The sequence below is a fragment of the Haliotis rufescens genome, unplaced genomic scaffold, assembly GCF_023055435.1.
Source record: "Haliotis rufescens isolate VD_foot unplaced genomic scaffold, xgHalRufe1.0.p SCAF_13, whole genome shotgun sequence".
In the NCBI taxonomy this organism is placed as follows: Eukaryota; Metazoa; Mollusca; class Gastropoda; order Lepetellida; family Haliotidae; genus Haliotis; species Haliotis rufescens.
This window is the reverse complement of record NW_025963813.1, coordinates 32,591,078-32,610,985: the sequence shown is the minus strand read 5'-3', so window position 1 is coordinate 32,610,985 and position 19,908 is coordinate 32,591,078. Positions and strand designations below refer to the sequence as shown.

At 44.6% G+C, this 19,908-nt stretch overlaps 1 protein-coding gene across 1 annotated transcript in view; it reads left to right on the top strand.

Moving 5' to 3' along the window:
• Positions 1 to 17,964, top strand: part of LOC124118163 — a 101,982-nt gene extending 84,018 nt beyond the window's left edge. Inside the window, exons 87-97 of the mRNA XM_048394677.1 lie at positions 3,329 to 3,514; positions 4,638 to 4,823; positions 6,611 to 6,796; positions 8,815 to 8,904; positions 9,680 to 9,742; positions 10,355 to 10,432; positions 11,676 to 11,783; positions 12,757 to 12,831; positions 15,018 to 15,194; positions 15,817 to 16,014; positions 16,577 to 17,964. Of these exons, the coding sequence (XP_048250634.1) occupies positions 3,329 to 3,514; positions 4,638 to 4,823; positions 6,611 to 6,796; positions 8,815 to 8,904; positions 9,680 to 9,742; positions 10,355 to 10,432; positions 11,676 to 11,783; positions 12,757 to 12,831; positions 15,018 to 15,194; positions 15,817 to 16,014; positions 16,577 to 17,907 (2,678 nt within the window). The 3' untranslated portion in view covers positions 17,908 to 17,964. The remainder of the gene's footprint in view (positions 1 to 3,328; positions 3,515 to 4,637; positions 4,824 to 6,610; positions 6,797 to 8,814; positions 8,905 to 9,679; positions 9,743 to 10,354; positions 10,433 to 11,675; positions 11,784 to 12,756; positions 12,832 to 15,017; positions 15,195 to 15,816; positions 16,015 to 16,576) is intronic.
• The last annotated feature ends 1,944 nt before the right edge of the window (positions 17,965 to 19,908 follow it).

Here is a 19,908-nt window from a genome sequence, read left to right as displayed (position 1 = left end):
TGTGCCTTGATTGGTGTCACGGCACCGATATGATGTATGTTCCTGTCATATCGTCATGACTGGACCCGTGAAGATCCGGGGTAGAATAGATCTTCAGCAACCAATTCATGCCGTAAAAGGTGAGCTTAATTATAGCAAAACTCTGCAACTTGGTTGATGACGTATCATCTCACCATACATTGATTGATGCATTGCTCACAATATCACTGGATTGTCTGCAATATTCCAGCTATATAATGGGACAAGAGACCAGTGTAAAACACAAACAAGTACGCACAATCGTTACATTAACCCTATTTGCAATCTGTGGTGTTATATACCTAGTGAAATACCTTACTGCTATTTGACCCGTGAAGGTTCCGGGATAGAATAGGTCTTCAGCAACCCATGCTTGCCGTAAAAGGCGACTAACGGGATTGGGTGGTCAGGCTCACTGACTTGGTTGATGCATGCCATCGTATCCCAATCGCGTGGATCGACATTCATGATGTCAATCACTGGATTATCTGGTCCAGACTCGATTATTTACTGACCGCCGTCATATAGCTGGAATATTGCTGAGTGCAGCGTTAAACAAAAACTGAAACATAACTGCACTATTGATTTTGGCTTTAAACACTTAAAACAGTGATCCTGCAAACATTCTGCAAAATGAAACTGTCATCACAATTGTCACAATTACCCACATGTGAGAGGAAGGGGTGCAGTCAAGTGGTTATAACATTCGCTCATCACACCGAAGGCTTCAATTCCCCACATGGGTACGATGCGTGAAGGCTATTGCAGGTGTCCCCCCTCCGTTATATTGCTGGAATATATTTCTAAAAGCGGAGCCAAACCTTACTCGCTCATGTTTGGGATTACGTGTTATTGGAAGTTGAAATACTGTTGTCCAGATAACAAATCAGATTTGTTTATGGAGGGGATCGGTGGATGGGCGGGGATCGCTGGAGTGACATAGTAGCTTAACCGTTTCATTAGCTCTGAATTCCTTGTTTTATTAATAGATTATGTGTAAACATTGGTGTCGGACATCGTGATACTGCAATCAAGGCATGAGCGGGCATTCACACTCGTCGCCACAAATTCATATATACAAGCACATCCATCGATACTCCAGGGTCGTATGCCTATTCTATTATGATGGATACCTCACGGTAGCTTCGTTTAAGTTTGAATAAACTGTGACGCTGCAATTAACCGAATACAGAATACATCCACAAGCGAGGGACTTTCGGAAAGATGTTACTCATTGGAGATGAAGTTTCTTCCGAAATGAAACTGATGGCGAAAGGGTAGAGGGCACTTTTCGTAATAGAGAGGAGAATATAATACACTGGGTTATCGAGGATGAACGATACCAGATCAAACGGAAGAATATGGCATCCTCCCGTCATGAGGCAGCGGCCCGTGGAGCACCAATACTTCTCATAAATAACTATGCCGACCGCCTCCGTGGTCTTGTGGTAGAGCGTCCGCCCGAAGAGCGGAAGGTCCGGGGTTCATTCCCGACCGCGTCATACCAAAAGACGTTAAAAGATGGTACTTGTTGTTACCCTGTCTGGCGCTCGGCATTAAGGGGCTAAAACAAGGACTGGTCGGCTCGGAGTCAGTATACTGTGTCTGAGTGAGGTATTCATGTTAAACTGCGGCATGGTATCTCAGTGAGCTAGCACTATAAATCGGCATCAGTCCGGACTAGTACAAGCAGCCACAAAAACACACACACGTACATGCAGGTCGCTATATAAGTGCAATAATCTTGGACATGACGTTAAACCCAATTTCACCTCACCTCACCTCACCATAAATAACAATGCAAGAATAACAGATGTTCAGGTTACATTGGGAAGAATTATATTTCTTTCATCTTCCCCTTTTTGTCACTTACTCATACCAATCACACGTTCATTCGAATCATTATTTCATCTTCCCGAGGCAAGGGAGTAAACTGACTATGAAAGTCCAGTTTCAACCCTTGATAAAGGAAGATGAATTTATCACATTCATGGTGTATTCTGTCGGCGGCATGCCCATGCTCATTTGTTTAAAGTGACTTCCGTGGAGATGTTTTCCACCTACATTAAACTGACACAACTGATAGTGTACAAAGCGTCGGTAAGTGAAACTCATCCTATAGTGAAAAGTAACATTATAGTCGTACTGCTCCTGCTATATTCGTACTGCTCCTGCTATAGTCGTACTGCTCCTGCTATATTATTGCTCCTGCTATTGGCACTGCTCCTGCTATTGGCATTGCTCCTGCTATAGTACAGAGCCTGTTATACTCGTTTTTCTCCTGCTATACTCCTATTGCTCCTGCTATAGTAGTAGCACTGCTCCTGCTATAGTAGTAGCACTGCTCCTGCTATAGTCGTACTGTTCCTGCTATAGTCGTACTGTTCCTGCTATAGTCGTACTGCTCCTGCTATAGTCGTACTGCTCCTGCTATACTCCTATTGCTCCTGCTATAGTAGTAGCACTGCTCCTGCTATAGTAGTAGCACTGCTCCTGCTATAGTAGTAGCACTGCTCCTGCTATAGTAGTACTGTTCCTGCTATAGTCGTACTGCTCCTGCTATAGTTGCACTGCTCCTGCTTTAGTGGTACTGCTCCTGCTATAGTGGTACTGCTCCTGCTATAGTGGTACTGCTCCTGCTATAGTCGTACTGCTCCTGCTATTGTGGTACTGCTCCTGCTATTGTGGTACTGCTCCTGCTATAGTGGTACTGCTCCTGCTATAGTCGTACTGTTCCTGCTATAGTCGTACTGCTCCTGCTATTGTGGTACTGCTCCTGCTATAGTGGTACTGCTCCTGCTATAGTGGTACTGCTCCTGCTATAGTCGTACTGCTCCTGCTATTGTGGTACTGCTCCTGCTATTGTGGTACTGCTCCTGCTATTGTGGTACTGCTCCTGCTATTGTGGTACTGCTCCTGCTATAGTCGTACTGCTCCTGCTATAGTCGTACTGCTCCTGCTATAGTCGTACTGCTCCTGCTATAGTAGTACAGCTCCTGCTATAGTAGTACAGCTCCTGCTATAGTAGTACAGCTCCTGCTATAGTAGTACAGCTCCTGCTATATTACTCCTGCTATAGTAGCACTGCTCTTGCTATAGTACTGCTCCTGCTATAGTCGTATTGCTCCTGCTATAGTAGCACTGCTCCTGCTATAGTCGTATTGCTCTTGCTATAGTATTGCTCCTGCTATAGTAGTACTGCTCCTGCTATAGTGTTTCTGTGGGAAGGCTTCACAAATGCTCTAGACTTTCTAGAATCTTGACATGCATCTTAACGTACGTTCTTAGAAAATATTGTATTTGAATTCAGAATGCGGGCTGAAGTGTAACAATGGCGGCACCCTGTTAAAGCGGTACTGCCGATGCATGTGCGCCAACGGCTACCGTGGCGACTCCTGCAGCGACCCCCCGTGTACGACGGAGTGTGTGCGCGGCCGGGTCAACAAGCGCACCTGTGAATGTGTCTGCAGAAAATATTGGTCCGGCCCAAAATGTGGTAGGTATATCGTGACTGTATTGTAATTATTTGAAACTTTAAGGCTAAACTGTCGGATGCACGTCGTACCTCAGAAGGCGTGATTGTTGCTCTTGCTATCGACCACTAGCTCTAGTCTTACAGGACCACAATCGTTCACAGAAAGTTAGAATATCGTTCATTGCAACTTAAGAATCCACTCACGATGTTTTTAGTAAATGAAAATGTTAAGATATTCTTGAGCAATAATTATTTTCAATCTTCCCAGGCAAGTGGGTAGCTTATGTTTGATATACCATATACATGAAATAGTTAACTTTTATTAATATTGAAGTAAGTTGTATGAATAACATGGTAAACAAAACGGACTATTAGCCATGTTTGAATAAAACGAGGCAACATGATGTAACTATTTAATTCGGCAGATCCGAGTTAGAATAGGTCTTCAGCAACCCATGCTTGCCGTAAAAGGCGACTATGCTTGCCGTAAAAGGCGCTATGCTTGTCGTAAAAGGCGACAGAGGGGATCGGGTGGTTGATGCATGTCATCGTATCCCAATTGCGTGGATGCTCATCATATCAATCACTGGATTGTCTGGTCCAGACTCGATTATTTACAGACCACCGTCTTATAGCTGGAATATTACTGAGTACGGCGTTAAACAACAAACAAACGTATGTATAATAAAGCTATTAATATTCCTTGTCCTGATGACTTACTGTTTTGTTTCTTAAAGACAGGATAATAACTTGCCACCTTCTGCAGGTTGCAGCACTACTCTGTATATCAGCATATAAAAATGACGTTTGAATTTAGATAGCATTCCATGATACAAACTGTTCCCGTGCAGAGTGTCTTCCCTTAGGAGTGCCTGGATCCTTTGATAGTGGGGTCGAATCCTAAATTATCCCTGATTAGTATCCATGGTTTCTTGGCACCAATCCCATGGGCGACGTTTTTACCGAAGTGGTAAACGTCTAAGAGCTGCATCACTAAGAGATTTCCTCAACATCAAAGTGACACTCCGAGATATAGCCGACACGACGATGACAGCCAGGTTCGGCGTGAATCGCTGTTGGTTGAATTCCTATCAAACGCTGGTTAGAATATATATTTATTTTTGGTCTCGCTGGGTTTTTTCAGACTGTAATCTAAACTGCCGGAATGGTGGTGTCCTTGACCCCAACAAGTGTTCCTGTGCATGTGTCAATGGCTTCCGAGGAGCCGCCTGTGGTCTTCAGCCGTGTAAGAGCCCCTGCATCAACGGGAAACACAACCCCAAGAGCTGTGCCTGCGAGTGCTCAGAAGGGTGGAGTGGCTCCAAATGCGGTGAGAACAACATTGTGGAACTGTAGCCTGGCCACGCAGTTCATCTGATGTACTTCCTAACAGGTTTTAATTAATACTAAATTAGCAGCAGCCTTGTTACACGGGAATACGTTTTTAGGTTTAAGTCCAATCGTATTTAGCACTGGGTGTTTAGGGTGGAAACAAGACTTTGATAGAAAGCCTTTTGGACACGCTTGCCTCAGGAAGATGAGTTTTGCCCTACTTTCACCAGGTTCACATACCTTCTACGCAAGGTTATTTACAATAAGATATGACGTTAAATAACGTTTTGGTTACACTTTCGCAAAGTACTGATGCCTTTATCACTAACGTACTCAGTTTCTCAAAGATTAGGCTTTGCTGTAGAACGGATTTGTTCAAAATAACTAGGTCAAGGTCGACCTTCAGAATTTGTATTACATGTTTTCTTCATTGTCACCTTTGAGGCAAAGCAATTGGCATGAAATATAATATTTGCATCTATCTACAATATCCCAAGTCATATGGCGGTGCTTTGTCTATCAAATGTCATATTTGCGGTTTTTGTGAAAAGTTTTGGAAGAAATGTGTAACTGTTGTTGCAACTTCAATACTGTGATATTGACAGCGACCTTGGTCGTAATTAAAATAACTTTTGGAGTCATAACCTTCATATGAGGGATCCACGTGCCATGTTTATCTGAAAGCTACATATCTGTATATTGATAAGGCAGACAAGTTTCATTTGAGTCACGTGTTTATACATTCTTAAACTTGAAGTGGCATAAGATTGACAGTACATATTCCTTAAAGCTAGGTATGTATATGCAAACGTTACGCCTCTTCATTGTGTAATAATATTACCTTACCTCCATATCAAAATGTTCCGATTGGTTCACTGGTCGTGATAAAATATTACGTATACATCCCTTAAAGCCCCGCCACTTAAAAAACAGGCTGCACGTGGATGTCTGAGCGGGAGAATACATCTATTGCATCCCGCAATGAAGATTCATTTTAAATTTTAATTTTTTTTAAATTTTACAACAATTGGCAGATGGAAAGAAATAATTCGTTGTAACAGTATCAGGAACGCTAAGGGGACGCATAAAACCACATATGAAGAGCTAAGAGCCATAAAGGCCAATGTCATGTAGAGTCTGTTTTGAGAAAAGTGATGAAAACACATCTTATGCATGTTAATGAACTTTATTTTCACCGATAAATTCCTTGACATTAACGCATTCTGACAGCAGAGATATAAATGTTGTTATAAATAACATTCAAAAAAGGAAATAAACTTATGTTTTTAAATTGTGAGGGTGGAAAGGGCCAGTGTCTGTATTTTTGACCCTCAGTCATTTGCATGAGATTTATCATGTGAGATTGATAAACTACTACTAAAAGTACAAACACATACTACTGAAGTACTTTTGAATGATTTAAACTAATGCCAACTTTGTTGAAATAGTGTAGATATGATAATAAGGTTCCAAACTTTCAAAATCTCAGACAACCAGTCTCAACCACACACGGAAATGAGAGCTCTTTTTTGGCCAAAATCTAACAAAGTGACTTTGGCCCTTTTTATAGAATTTTAAGTAGCTATATTTAAAAAAACGCATCAATGAAATTCATACAATATTTTTTTCTACAGGTAGACAGGAACTCATAGATGGTACTTATGCAATAATATGCAAAAAGGGCCAAAGTGCATTTTGGCCCCGTGATACTCTCACAACGTATATAATGTAACACTCACTCAAGCCACAAGTCGGTGATAAAGGCATGACAATGTTTTCCTCCAGACTGTAACCTCACGTGTGACAATGGCGGGATCCTGGACGGGAACCGATGCGAGTGTACTTGTATCAATAAGTACCGTGGGAAGACATGCAGCAAACCCCCATGCACTACCCCATGTGTTGAAGGCCGCGTCAACCAAGACAACTGTGCCTGTGAATGTTTCCTGGGATGGAGCGGCGCCAAGTGTGGTAAGTTGGAACATCGTTGTTCAGATCGGATTATTCGCAAACCCATTTATCTGGTCAGTCGGCACCGTGGAAGAATAGGTCTTCAGCAATCCATGCTTGCCATAAAAGGCGACTATGCTTGTCGTAAGAGGCGACTAACGGGATCGGGTGGTCAGGCTCGCTGACCTGGTTGATGCATGTACTCATACCCCGTTTGCGTGGATCGATGTTCATGTCAATCACTGGATTGTTCTGACTCTGACCCAGACTCGATTATATTAGCTGAAGTATTGCTGAGTGTGGCGTTAAACAGTCGGCACCGTTCATTTGTGAGCTATCTGGCTGTCAGGTTAGATGGAAGCGTACATCCCTACAATAGTGATGCAATGGGGAGATGGTTTGCTTTGTCCACTTCCACAGAACAATCTTAGCGCTACAATTATTGTAAATCCTTAGGATCGCGATGTTTTCCCACAGGTCCGCCTTTCGTTCGTTCGTCATGATCGGCGACAATGTCTGTTTGTCAGCACTGTTAGCTCTTGCTCAGAGAAATTGCTTCATTTTCTGAAGACATGACTGACAGGTTAACATTTCACCACACGCAGCAATGAATCGTCTTCCTGTTGCTGCAAGGAAGGTAACTCCACACCGTAACCAATGACGCGTGACTAAGTGTTTTTTCACCTCCATTTTTGAAGAGTTCGAAGACCTGCATCACTTCGGGCTTTCCTCCCATATTAAGCTGACACGCCGTGATATAACTGGAATACTGTTAAAAGCTGCATTAACCCAACTCACTCACTCGTCGCCCAACTGCGTGAATCGTTGCTCATAATGGAAATCCCTAGGGTTGTTCCGTCAAAACTCGAAAATATACAGGCTAAACTTGTTTAACGCCGCACTCGGCAATATTCCAGCTTGATGGAAATAATCGAGTCTGGACCACACATCCATTTCTGGTGTCCTCCGCCATGATATTGCTGGAATATTGCTAAAAGCGGCGTAAACACTCACTCACTACATATAGCTGTAGTGCCGCGTTAAAGGAACCAAACTTGTCAAAGGGCACAACAGGGCAGTGTGGGGAGTGTTTGCAGTAAATAAGTTTTCTGAACTGTCTGGCTTTGCGTGCCATTTCTCGTAGACTCAAAAGGTTTCTAATACTAAAGTATTTCAATGACAACTAATTTTGAAAGTCATTTTGGGCCATTGATTGACATGTTTGGAGATTATCAGACGGGATGTGTGTAGTTGGGCTTCAAGTTTGATCTCTTTTGTAAAAGGTTTTGTCAGAATTCACTTGATAGCTTCAAGGGGGTGAGCCTTGTGGTTAGATTGAAACATCCCGACCTATGCCCTGTAAACATATTTTATTTTTCATTTGTTTTTTGCCTATTTTAGGTTAGTGTGGAACTTGTTTGATATAAGTGTATTCGTCGACCTTCAGTCCAAACATTCGAACCGAAGACCGTCTCCGTGGTCTAGTGGTTATGCGTCTGCCCAGAGAGCGGAAGGTCCGGTGTCATATCAAAAGAAACTTTAAAAAATGGTGGTTGTTACCCTGCCTGCTGCTTGGCATTAAGGGGCAAAGACTGTCGGCTCGAAGTCCGTATACTGCCTGAGTTTGGTGTTCCAGTGAAACTACAGCATGGTATCTCAGTGGGCCAGTACTATAAAATCGGCCCCAGTCCACATCCCCGACTCCATACACCCCACCCCCACCCCCACCCCCACACCCCCACCCCCACCCCCACACCCACACCCCCACCCACACCCCCACACACCCCCACACCCACACCCACACCCCCACACACCCACACACCCACACACCCACACACCCACACACTGCTATATAAGTGTATCAGTCTTGAACACGATGTTACACCCTATTTTACCTCACCTCAGGTAGGTTGTCAGCATTTCCATAGAAACTGGATATTTTAGGAATCGATGAGTTTCAGATTATTTATCCTTTCTGGAATTAGTATGTTCACCAGTCAGTCGTAGAAACAGTACAACTGCTGAATTATTCCTTGTAGACTGCAAACAGCTGTGCAACAACAACGGGACTCTGGATGTGGCCAATTGCAAGTGCGACTGCACGGGGGCATTCTACGGGAAGAGCTGCTGTAAGTGTCGCAAATCGAATCATGTCATGTTGTGCAATTTGAGCTCACGGTCCTATTGCAATTGTTTGCGGTCATGGACCCGTCTTCAGCAACCAATGCTTGCCATGAATTGCGACTATGCTTGTAACAGGGGTGGTCGGGTAGCCTAGTGGTTAAAGCGTTAGCTCGTCACGCCGAAGACCCGGGTTCGATTCCCGACATGGCTACAATGTCCCCCGCCGTGATATTGCTGGAATATTGCTAAAAGCGGCGTAAAACCGTACTCACTATGCTTATAACAGGCGACTAACGGGATCGGGTGGTCAGGCTCGCTGACTTGGTTGATGCATGTCATCGTATCCCAACTGCATAAATCGGTACTCATGGCAATGACTGGATTGTCAGGTCCAGACTCGATTATTTACAGACCGCCTTCATATAGCTGGAATATTGCTGAGTGCCGCGTTAAACAACAAACAAACAAATTTGGTGATGCAGCTCAACTTGTTCATAAACAAAAATGCTTTTATGAATACAGCTTTAGGGAATTGAGGAGGGATATTAAGTGGCCCACTGGGAGTCAGCAAGCACTAATACGCCATACCTGTCTTGCAGGCGACTGGTATGGTCATAAATGGCTTAATGGCTTATGATACTGGGATAAATGACCACCAACAGTGTGAGCAATTATCCACGCAATCTCCTGTCGGTTCTGGTCACCGAAAGGATACTGCGAACAGCTGCAATAATGTGGACCACAGCGCCAAACTTACTGATTTACATTTTTCTCTTTCAGCAAAATGTCGGCGGAAATGTGAATCCCCACAAGTCATCTCGCCAGCTTCATGTTCATGTCAAGGTATGACACTTCATAACGTTGTCCATCATCAGTCGTTTCTGAAACATAGACCAGTGCTTAGTACGCGAGATGGATAGGGGGGACTTCTTTGAGAGGCATTTTGAAGATGGAGTTTTTAGTAAGGATAAGAAATGTGGATGGACGACTTCTTTAATACAATTCAGAGCAACGTTTCGGTGTAGGTTCTAACACCGTTATCAAGCATGTTAATACAGAATATGATTGACAAGTATATATGCAGGTATGAAGCAATGTTGAACCAGTTGAAAACGGACACTTATTTTGATTAATGTATTTAAAAATGACATATAGTAAGTGCGTAGTTAGTAGTGGTGAGCAACACGTACCGAATTTAATATTTCAATTTTTGTCCTTTGTAGGACGATGGACCATTGTGCCAAGGTCAAACAGTCTGTCAATTTCTCCCCTCAGAACCATCTTGCATAGCTTGGTGGACAGGGCTTTCGTTCAAATCATGTGAAGTCTTTTCATTTTGTCCTCGGACATGTTGCCGGTCCTCTGCTTCTTTACTAAGTCTCTCAGTCTGATCCATCTGTCAATCCGGGCGTTCAAATTACTTAACAGATCCTACATAACGTCCTCTGTTTCCAGACCTGCCGACCTGCGATAAAACCTGTTCTGGTCCAACGGTCCTCTACAAGCGAACCTGCTCCTGTGTGCCGAACACTGGTATGTGATACGCTTGCTTGAGTTGTATCAGGACTTACAAATGTATATCATTAATACCTCTGGCTTACCGCAAGAGTCGATACAATCGATCGTGTGCTGAGGCTCCGTGATCTGCCCGACTTGGTGTCACCGTGTGCTGATGACGGGGATCTGTATTCCAGCATGGTCGGGTCATAACACAAAACTTTAAAAGATGGTATTTGTTGTTACCCTGCCTGTCGCTTGGCATATAGGGCTCAAACAAGGACTGGTCGGCTCGTAGTCAGTATACTGTGTCCGAGTAGTGTATCCATGTTAAACTGGGACGTGGTTTCTCAGTGGGCTTGCGCTATAAATCGGCATTAGTCTTGACTAGTACACGCAGCCACACACACACGTACATGCACGTCGCTATATAAGTGCAATAATCTTGGACGCGACGTTAAACCCATTGTCACCTCACCTGGCACACTGCCGAGTTCTGCGGTCGTCAGTAATTGGATGGACACTGTCATAAAGTGGAAACCCACCGCTCCCGCACGGCTTAAAAACATTCATATGCCTTTTCAATTATTCACATTTGTTTGCGTAATCCTAAATATGTGAACGTTTACTAAAACACCTTAGTATCGTAATGGGCCTGCTGATGCAAAACTTGTTTATTACTTTCATACTAACGTTTAAGGTTGCATGGGTAACGCAGGTTCCGTAGATCCACAGTAACGGGACATACTTGTCGATGCCCATAAAACGTTTTCGGTGTGACCTGGCAGTGCCTGTTCCCGATTGCGTAGCCTGGCTCAAACTCCATTTAAAGGCAGCCGTGAAAAAGCTTCAATACTGCTCACTGTCCTGTAAGGCCCGTGACGATCCGGGGTAGAATAGGTCTTCAGCAACCGATGCTTGTTGTAAAAGGCGACTAACGGGGTCGGATGGTCAGGCTCGCTCACTTGGTTGATGCATGTCATCGATCCCAATTGTGATCGATGCTCATGATGTCAATCACTGGATTGTCTGGTCCAGACTCGATTATTTACAGACCGCCGTCCTATAGCTGCAATATTGCTGATTGCGGCGTTAAATAACCAACCAACCAACGATACCCATTAAACGTTTTCGGTGTGACCTGACAATGCCTGTTCCCGACTGCGTTGATCAACAACTGCGTAGCCTGGCTCTAACTCTAGTTAAAGGCAGCCCTGATAAAGCTTTAATACCGCTCACTGTCCTGTAAAACATTCACAACTTGTGTTGCCCTGTTCAGTGAACTGCGCCCAGTTTGACGGCACCAAGTGTAAGAAGGTGGTCGACGGCAACTTCTGTGGAACACCTGCCTCTAATGCCGATTGTCCTCAAGGATGCGGACTCTGTGGTGAGTACAGAAACTACACTAGCAGTAAACTATGCTAGTAAAAGGCAAATAAATTGGATGGTGGTCACAATCGGCTGTGGTTTCGCACCCCGACGACGTGGGACGTTGTTCATTATATCAACTACTGGTTTGTCGAACTCGATTTACAGCCTGCTCCGACATCGTCCAATCATGGTATATCCTGGGATTATATTGTCACATCCCTTACACTGGCATCAACCCAGATCTGGGTTAAAATGGGTCTTCAGCAACCCTTGCTGGCTGTAAGAGTTGGAATCCCTGTTCGCCCCAATTGTTTCTAGGTTTGTCAGCACCATACCCGTGCTCGTGGGTTTCACCGAAGTGGTAAACGTCTGAGACCTGCATCACTTCGGGCTTTCCTCCCACATTAAGCTAACACGCCATGATGTAACTGGAATACTGTTAAAAGCGGCGTTAAAACCAATTCACTCACTCTCATGTTTCATGTGCATTGACTAGCCTTTGCATGTGTTTGTGATGGGTGCACGGTAGCAGGACACGTTCACCTGATAGACCAAGTATTTGATAGTACTTCATAAACACATGCTTGTGATTATAGTCGGAGCGTACAATCAACTGTTTTTCAATTTCTGATTTTGGAAAAGGTTTTGCCTTTTTTTTTGCGGACAGACGGTATAGTCAATAACTCACTGTAGACAGTTGTCCCTTGTGTGACGCATCCACACATCCTCGTCACCCTCAGCTGTATACAATCCGTGGGATTCCAAATGACATTCATCCCGGTAACCATGCTTGTCAAACACAACTGAAATCTGATCTTGTTTGTGTGACACCGTACCACAATTTGTTCACAATGTCAATCACTGGAATCTCAGGTCAATTACATGCTGTCGACTTTTGACTGGAATATTGTAGGCGGCGCTAACCACATTCCTGAACACTTGTCATTTGAGCGTTTGAGTAGAGAAAAATCCATATTGGTTTTGTTCAGAGAAAGACTTCACTCCGCCGCCAAAGGATGACAAACCCAAGGCACACATTGACGATGAGGAGGAAAATCCTTTCGGTAAGTAATACCAAGACATCCTTAAGACATTGTTCCGTCGTGTTTGATGGTCATTGCTTGCAGGGGGCACGGGTGGCCCAGGTGGCCCATTTGTCTAAGGCGCAGCGATTCGCTGTCCGGAGTTGCATCCCTTGGGCAGGCCAGAAACCTATGATTGTGGGTTCGAATCGCCCCGATTGTTTCTAGGTTTGGCAGCACCATACCCGTACTCGTGGGTTTCACCGAAGTGGTAAACGTCCGAGACCTGCATCACTTCGGGCTTTCCTCCCACATTAAGCTGACACGCCGCGATATAACTGGAATACTGTTTACAGCTCACTCACTCACTACCAGTTTTTGGAGAGTGGGTTCCTTTTCAGGGGCTTCCCGCGAGAGCAACAAACAATGATTGAATCCGAAAATTTCAATAGATCCGAAGATAAATGTCTTCGTGGCTAGAAATCCGTAGGATCCGAAGCTATCCGAAATCCGAAAAGTTAGATTTCACTGGTATCCTAAAATCCGAAAAGTATGAAGCAGGTCCCCATTATGCAGTTGTACGGAACTCAAGCTGCACAAAACAACCCATATTAGTTTATACGCTCGTCCGTGTTAGTTTAAGGTCGGCGAGGTAGCGTGACGTGAAACTCCGTGCCTAGGACGAGACCTCAAGCAAACGAACAGCTCTGGCTCGTCGTATGCTGTAAACAGTTTCAGTTTTTGTGCTGCAGCCATGAACGGAGGAGGAGCAGTGCATTCGTTTATCTGTCAATAGACACGACATTCTTAATTAATAATTTGCCTTTGACTTTTTTTTAAACACGCAATTTATAATAACTGTTGTTACCAACTAAGTATTTATCATCTTGTCACGTAGCATCCAAAGTCTGGCGAAGCTAATACTTTATTTTTTTAACCATATCAAGGAGATACACGTTTCATTGATTTTTTTAAAGGTGGTACTTTTGCAAAATATTTACACCGAATGCAGATTTGGGGATACACGTGAAAGAAATACAAAGAAGCCTAAAAATCCACCTGCTATTGCGACTTCACTTCTTTATCGACCACCCCGATCATGTTTCTAGGTTCGTCAGCAGTAAAACCCGTGCTCGTGTGTTTCCCCGAAGTGCTAAACGTCTGAGACCTGCATCACTTCGGGCTTTCCTCCCACATTAAGCTGACACGCCGCGCTATAACTGGAATACTGTTAACAGCTCACTCACTCACTCACTATCGACCAGTTTTTGGAGAGTGGGTTCCTTTTCAGGGGCTTGTAATGAATACGTAAGCAAGCTACAAGCTATGGTCACTGACAGCGTCAAAATTTGTAGCATACCTATTGATGCAAGTACCTGCTCTGTCGTAAAGCGCACATTTGTAATCCAGAAGGTAAATACAATTTGTAATTTGAATGTGGTACCGTCGGAATCAGGAATGAGAATACGACACATTTCAGTATTTATGTATTATAAAAGTAGTAACTGGAATACTGTATTATAAAGAAATAACTGGAATACTGTTAAAAGCGGCGTTAAACCCAACTCACTCATTCATTGCTTGTCATGCGGAGATACTTCCCCTTGACTCAACCAGGAGCCCTACACCCGCGATTTTCACCGAAGAGGTTAATGTCTGACTCGGCTTGACGTTACCCAACGCGCTGCAATATAAACATTTCACAAAGTGATTGCAGCGTTGTGGGCGGTAGCAAGTCATGCAACCACTACAATACTGCTACGACCGACCCTGAAGTTCCCAGTCAGAATAGGTCTTCAGAAACCCATGCTTGCCTTCAAAGGCGACTATGCTTGTAAGAGGCGACTTGCGGGCTCGGGCTCGCTGACTTGTTTGCTGCACGTCATCGTATTCCAATTACGTAGATCATGAACATCGGAATGTCTGGTGCGAACTCGATTATTTACAGACTGCCGTCATATACATGTAGCTGGAATACTGTTGAGTGCAGGGTGAAACAAAACCGCTACATTGAAACATTGCCGAGTTGGAACCAGGATAGGACTTTTTCTGTAGGCGCCAATACTTGTCATCGTATCCCAACGGCGCGGATCGTTGCTCGAGGAATCAATCACTGGATTGTCTGGTCTGTACTCACTTTGTAGGCATCCGTGATGTAGCTGGAAAATGTAACATGAATACAATACTCAGTAAACCCCTAACTCCATGTGTTCTGTTATCACTTGCAGCAAGTGGGTGTGGCAAGAAGCCGGATGTTGCCAATGCCAACTACACCCAGTACGGTGACGGGTCCGTGATGACTGTCCTCATCTACGCGTGTCTTCCCGGCTTCACTAAGACCGGGTCAGGAGTCAGTCAGTGCCAGGAGGATGGCACATGGTCGGAGTTCGAGTTCACCTGTACAGGTAAGTGTAGTCATACCTGTACCGGAAGTGGGAACGGATGTCACGTGATCAGACCGTACTGAATGGTGGAAATAAAACTCTCATTGTTTTTGAGTTTGCAGTACATTTACTGCGTATCCGAATTTAAAAGATGTTCATAATTCGTTCCCAATTTTCAGCGTTTACCTGTTATTTTCTGAATTCAGTTCTTGCAGATCGTTCTGCCGCACGGGTGGCCCAGTCGTCTGAGGGGCCGTGCAGAGTTGCGTCCCTTGGGCACGCCAGAAACCTATGATAGTGGGTTCGAATTCCGGTTCGCCCCGATTATGTTTCTAGGTTTGTCAGCACCATACCCGTGCTTGTGGGTTTCACCGAAGTGGTAGGGTGACGACATATGTAATAGTAGCATGAGGGTCGTAGTTCATCAAATTTTTCAATAGCATAAAACGTCATTGCCACAGAATGTATTATATATTTTTTCGTCACGCATCCTGTTCTACTTTTGGCTCGTAATAAATCCACTTTGGTATTGATGTGAAACGCCATTGATTTTGAAACTGAATTTATTCGTTCTTTTCGTATTCGTAAAATCTTTCTCGCCTACTACGTCGGATGACTAGAAAATCTTTACTTGGTTATGCAGCACCAAAGTACAAGAGGAGTATTAATGGATGTGGGCCCCCTCCTGACCTGAATGGGATGACTGTCTCCTACTACAACACCACCACGGAAGGGGCAACCGCGATGTACCAGTGCTTAAAGGGATACACCGGATCTGGGTTTGGTCTGTCCGAGTGCACGCGTTACCAGCAGTGGACACGGCCCACACTCACATGCTCAGGTCAGGTCACTATCAAACATAACCCAGATCAGAATCATTATTGCGTGATTGTGGGTGAGTGAATCAACGAACATAATTTGTTCCAGATTAAAAAGAATCCTGAGGGTTCAAACAATACTGTACGCCTGCTCCTTAGAATATGTCTTAGAACATGTTGTCCTTCACTTTCTTTTCAACAATTCTAAGGGTAGCTAAGAGCTGGGCCACTTGCACAAAACGATCTTAGTGCTAAGACTATTGTAGGTCTATGTTAAAGTATGAGTTAAGATCGCTTTGTGCAAGTGGGCCCTGTTCACTACCTGCTGTTCACTACCTGAAACACTTAACTCGACCCACAACTGAATTTCAGACTAATTCAAACACTTTTTGAAGACAATCAGCTGTCAATATTTAGAGTCATAAATAGCAAATGGCGAATGTGACACGATAATACATTTGTGAACGAATCTATACAAACAACGGGTTTAAAGTCAACATTTCACTTCGAACAACTAAGTAATAATTTAAATTATTCGTTGTAGAAATGCGTAGCTGTATGTCGCTTTTTTTTTTGTACTTGCAGCACGATCGAGCTCCTGGATACAGATGGGGGAAGCGTTGCAATCACACAATCCCCAGTTCTACTCAATCGTGCATAATCTCTTCTGGGAGTCGTGTTCCCCAACCATGAGCGTCTCGGTGACCGTGGGACCAGACAATTTGTTGTTCTATCTTCACAACGTCGGATGGGACGGGTCTGACATCGGGGGGCAGTCTGTTCTAAGGCTAACCAAGCAAGACTGGGATACGTTCTCGTCAAGACCAAAGCGTGAGTTCAACACGTTCCTGACCAACTCGGACTGGACCATCCTTGTCTTAGGCGATGACGGAGTCTTTGAAAGGAAGACCCGGCGGTCGAACCTAGGTTGGTCGTACAAGAATGATTCCTGCCTGGTGCATGTGGGTTCTGATTCGGATGCTGTTCTGGCAGGACTTCTCGATGGAAGCAGTCTTCATCAAAGGGACGTAACTCACGTTGAGGGCGAACTTTTTGCCACTCAACAAAGTAAAAGTGTGTCCGATTTTAATAATCGAGAAACAGGTTGGTATACCAACAAAGAGTTATCAAACGGTGTTCAAAAAATAATCCGTTGGCACCCGAACAAGGCAATGGTGACTGCAAGCAATGATGACGAGAGACCTCAATGGTGCCTGGACACGTGTTGGCACGAGGTGCCGTTAACCAAGAATACGGCTCAGCTGATCAAAGGAATCGAAGCTGGACACAATATTCTTATAAAATCTGGCAATATATTGGCTGCTGCCCGAGACATCGTAGTGTATGAAGGTCAGGTGACTGCTACCCTCAGGGAGCATTGGTCCCCTTCTGACCAATCCGCATTCTCAGAACATTCGGAACAAGTCTGGCAGTCCGTTTCGTCCCAAGGGGAGGTAACCTCATGCAAACACAAACCGGAATCGTCAACAGTAACATCCTACACGAGAGAGTATCTCCCAAGTAGGTGGTTCCTCGACAGTCGGTCATGGAGAATGATTCTATCCATTGATTCCAAAGGAACAGTCATTTCTGGCTCCAAATCGGATCTCATTGTCGGCATCAAATCTAGCAAGGAACTTCGACTCGGCATCCGTCACGACAACGGTCTGCTTCACTACATGAGTGTCGACACAGTGGTTTGGCGGGATTCAGGCGAGGTCGCTGCGGAGGTCGTACAGCTCCCGGGTCTGGAGCTAGGCAAGGATTCAAGATTCAGTTTGTATTCTAACTGTCGCACATGGGCAGCTATTATTACAACAGAAGGGAAGTACAAAGTGTACGAGTACACCCTTGGCAATATAGGCAAACATGAAGTCAAGACGGGTGTCGTCAGTATAGACTGGTTCGTGTACTGAACGTCTCTCACCCTGGTGTCGGTTGCTCGTTTTTACGTAATAAAATGGTCCATGGTATTTATTTCTTTTGTTTGTTTAATAGCGCACCCGTGAAGACCCGGGTTAGAATAGGTCTTCAGCAACCCATGCTTGCCGTAAAAGGCGACTATGCTTGTAACAGGCGACTATGCTTGTAACAGGCGACTATGCTTGTAACAGGCGACTATGCTTGTAACAGGCGACTGTGCTTGTAACAGGCGACTAATGGGATCGGGTGGTCAGACTCGCTGACTTGGTTTATGCATGTCATCGTATTCCATTTGCGTGGATCTATGCTCATGTCAATCACTGGATTGTCTGGTCCAGGCTCGATCATATAGCTGGAATATTGCTGAGTGCGGCGTTAAACAACAAACAAATGTTAAATAGCGAGTGAGAATGGTTTACTTTTAGTTGCTACCAGCAACAGCTTAATCACTGCGATTCCCACACACATTCCTGGTTTCCCCCGCCTGATATTGCTGGACATACGATTATCCCTATCAAACGTTGAGCAGTAAGTGATCAAGCCTGAGCCAGTAGGGCCCCGTTCCACAAAGAGATCGTAGCGCTACGGCTGTCGTAAGTCTATGTTAAAGTATGGGGGTTACGATCATCTTAGCATTACGATCGCTTTGTGGAACAGGACCCAGGTCACTGGATTGGAAGCATGGCTATCTGGCTATGGTAACCGGCAATACGCCAGGTGACCATCTGGTCCTCAGTTGTCGGCTCATGATTATCTGGTCCAGACCCGATGGCCTACGTGACTTAAACATTCCTTCACTTACAAGCAGTGGAGATTCAGGGTTAGGACACCAGTAACCAATGCTTGTAAATGGCGAATAAATTGGATGGGTGGTCAAAATCGGCGACTTGGTTAATTGTGTTATTTCGTTCCCCTGTGAGGGCGGTCGGGTAGCCTAGTGGTTAAAGCGTTAGCTCGTCACGCCAGGACCCGGGTTCGATTCCCGACATGGGTACAATGTGTGAAGCCCATTTCTGGTGTCCCCCGCCGTGATATTGCTGGAATATTGCTAAAAGCGGCGTAAAACCATACTCACTCGTTCCCCTGTGGTGTGGGGCGTTGTTTATGATATCAGCTACTGGTTTGTCCAACTCGATTTACAGCCCGCCCTAACATCGTACAATCGTGGTATTCTGTGATAATATTGCCACATCCCTAACACCGGCATCAACCGTGACAATCCGAGATAGAACAGATCTTCAGCAACCCATGCTTGTCGTTACAGGCGATTATTCTTGTAAGAGGATCAAACGGGATCGGGTGGTCAAGGCTCACAGACTTGGTTGATGCGTGTCATCGTATCCAAACTGCGTAGATAGATGCTCATGTCAATCACAGGTTTGTCTGGCCCAGACTCGATTATCTACAGACCGCCGTAATATAGCTGGAACATTACTGAGTGCGGCGTTTAACAACAAACATTGGCATGATCGTTCCCGACCATTAAGTTCACACGTACATAAACAGTTGACTCCGTCTTGTGTGCATATTCATTCTACTTGTGCGCACATCTACATAACTCGAGTGGTTTATTTTTAAACATTCGCACCGAAGCACAACCATGGCACGAAATAAGACAAGAATTAATGCTTACAAATTGCAAACACTTATAAATATGGTCGGCATTGCTGCTTGAAACCTCAGGTGATGACGTAGCCTAGCGGTTAAAGCGTTCGCTCGTCACGCCGAAGACCCGTGTTCGATTCCCGACATGGGTACAATGTGTGAAGCCCATTTGTGGTGTCCCCCGCCGTGATATTGCGGGAATATTGCTAAAAGCGGCGTAAAAGCTCGCTCACTCAGGTGATGACTGGTCTCGGGAGCATGTTTGTACGAGGCGAGTAAATGAATAGGGTTATCGAGTTCGCTTACTGGCTTAATTGCTTGTAATCGAACGCCGACGATCTGGGCTCATTATCATTACTTGTATACCGCAGGTATCCAGGTACTAAATT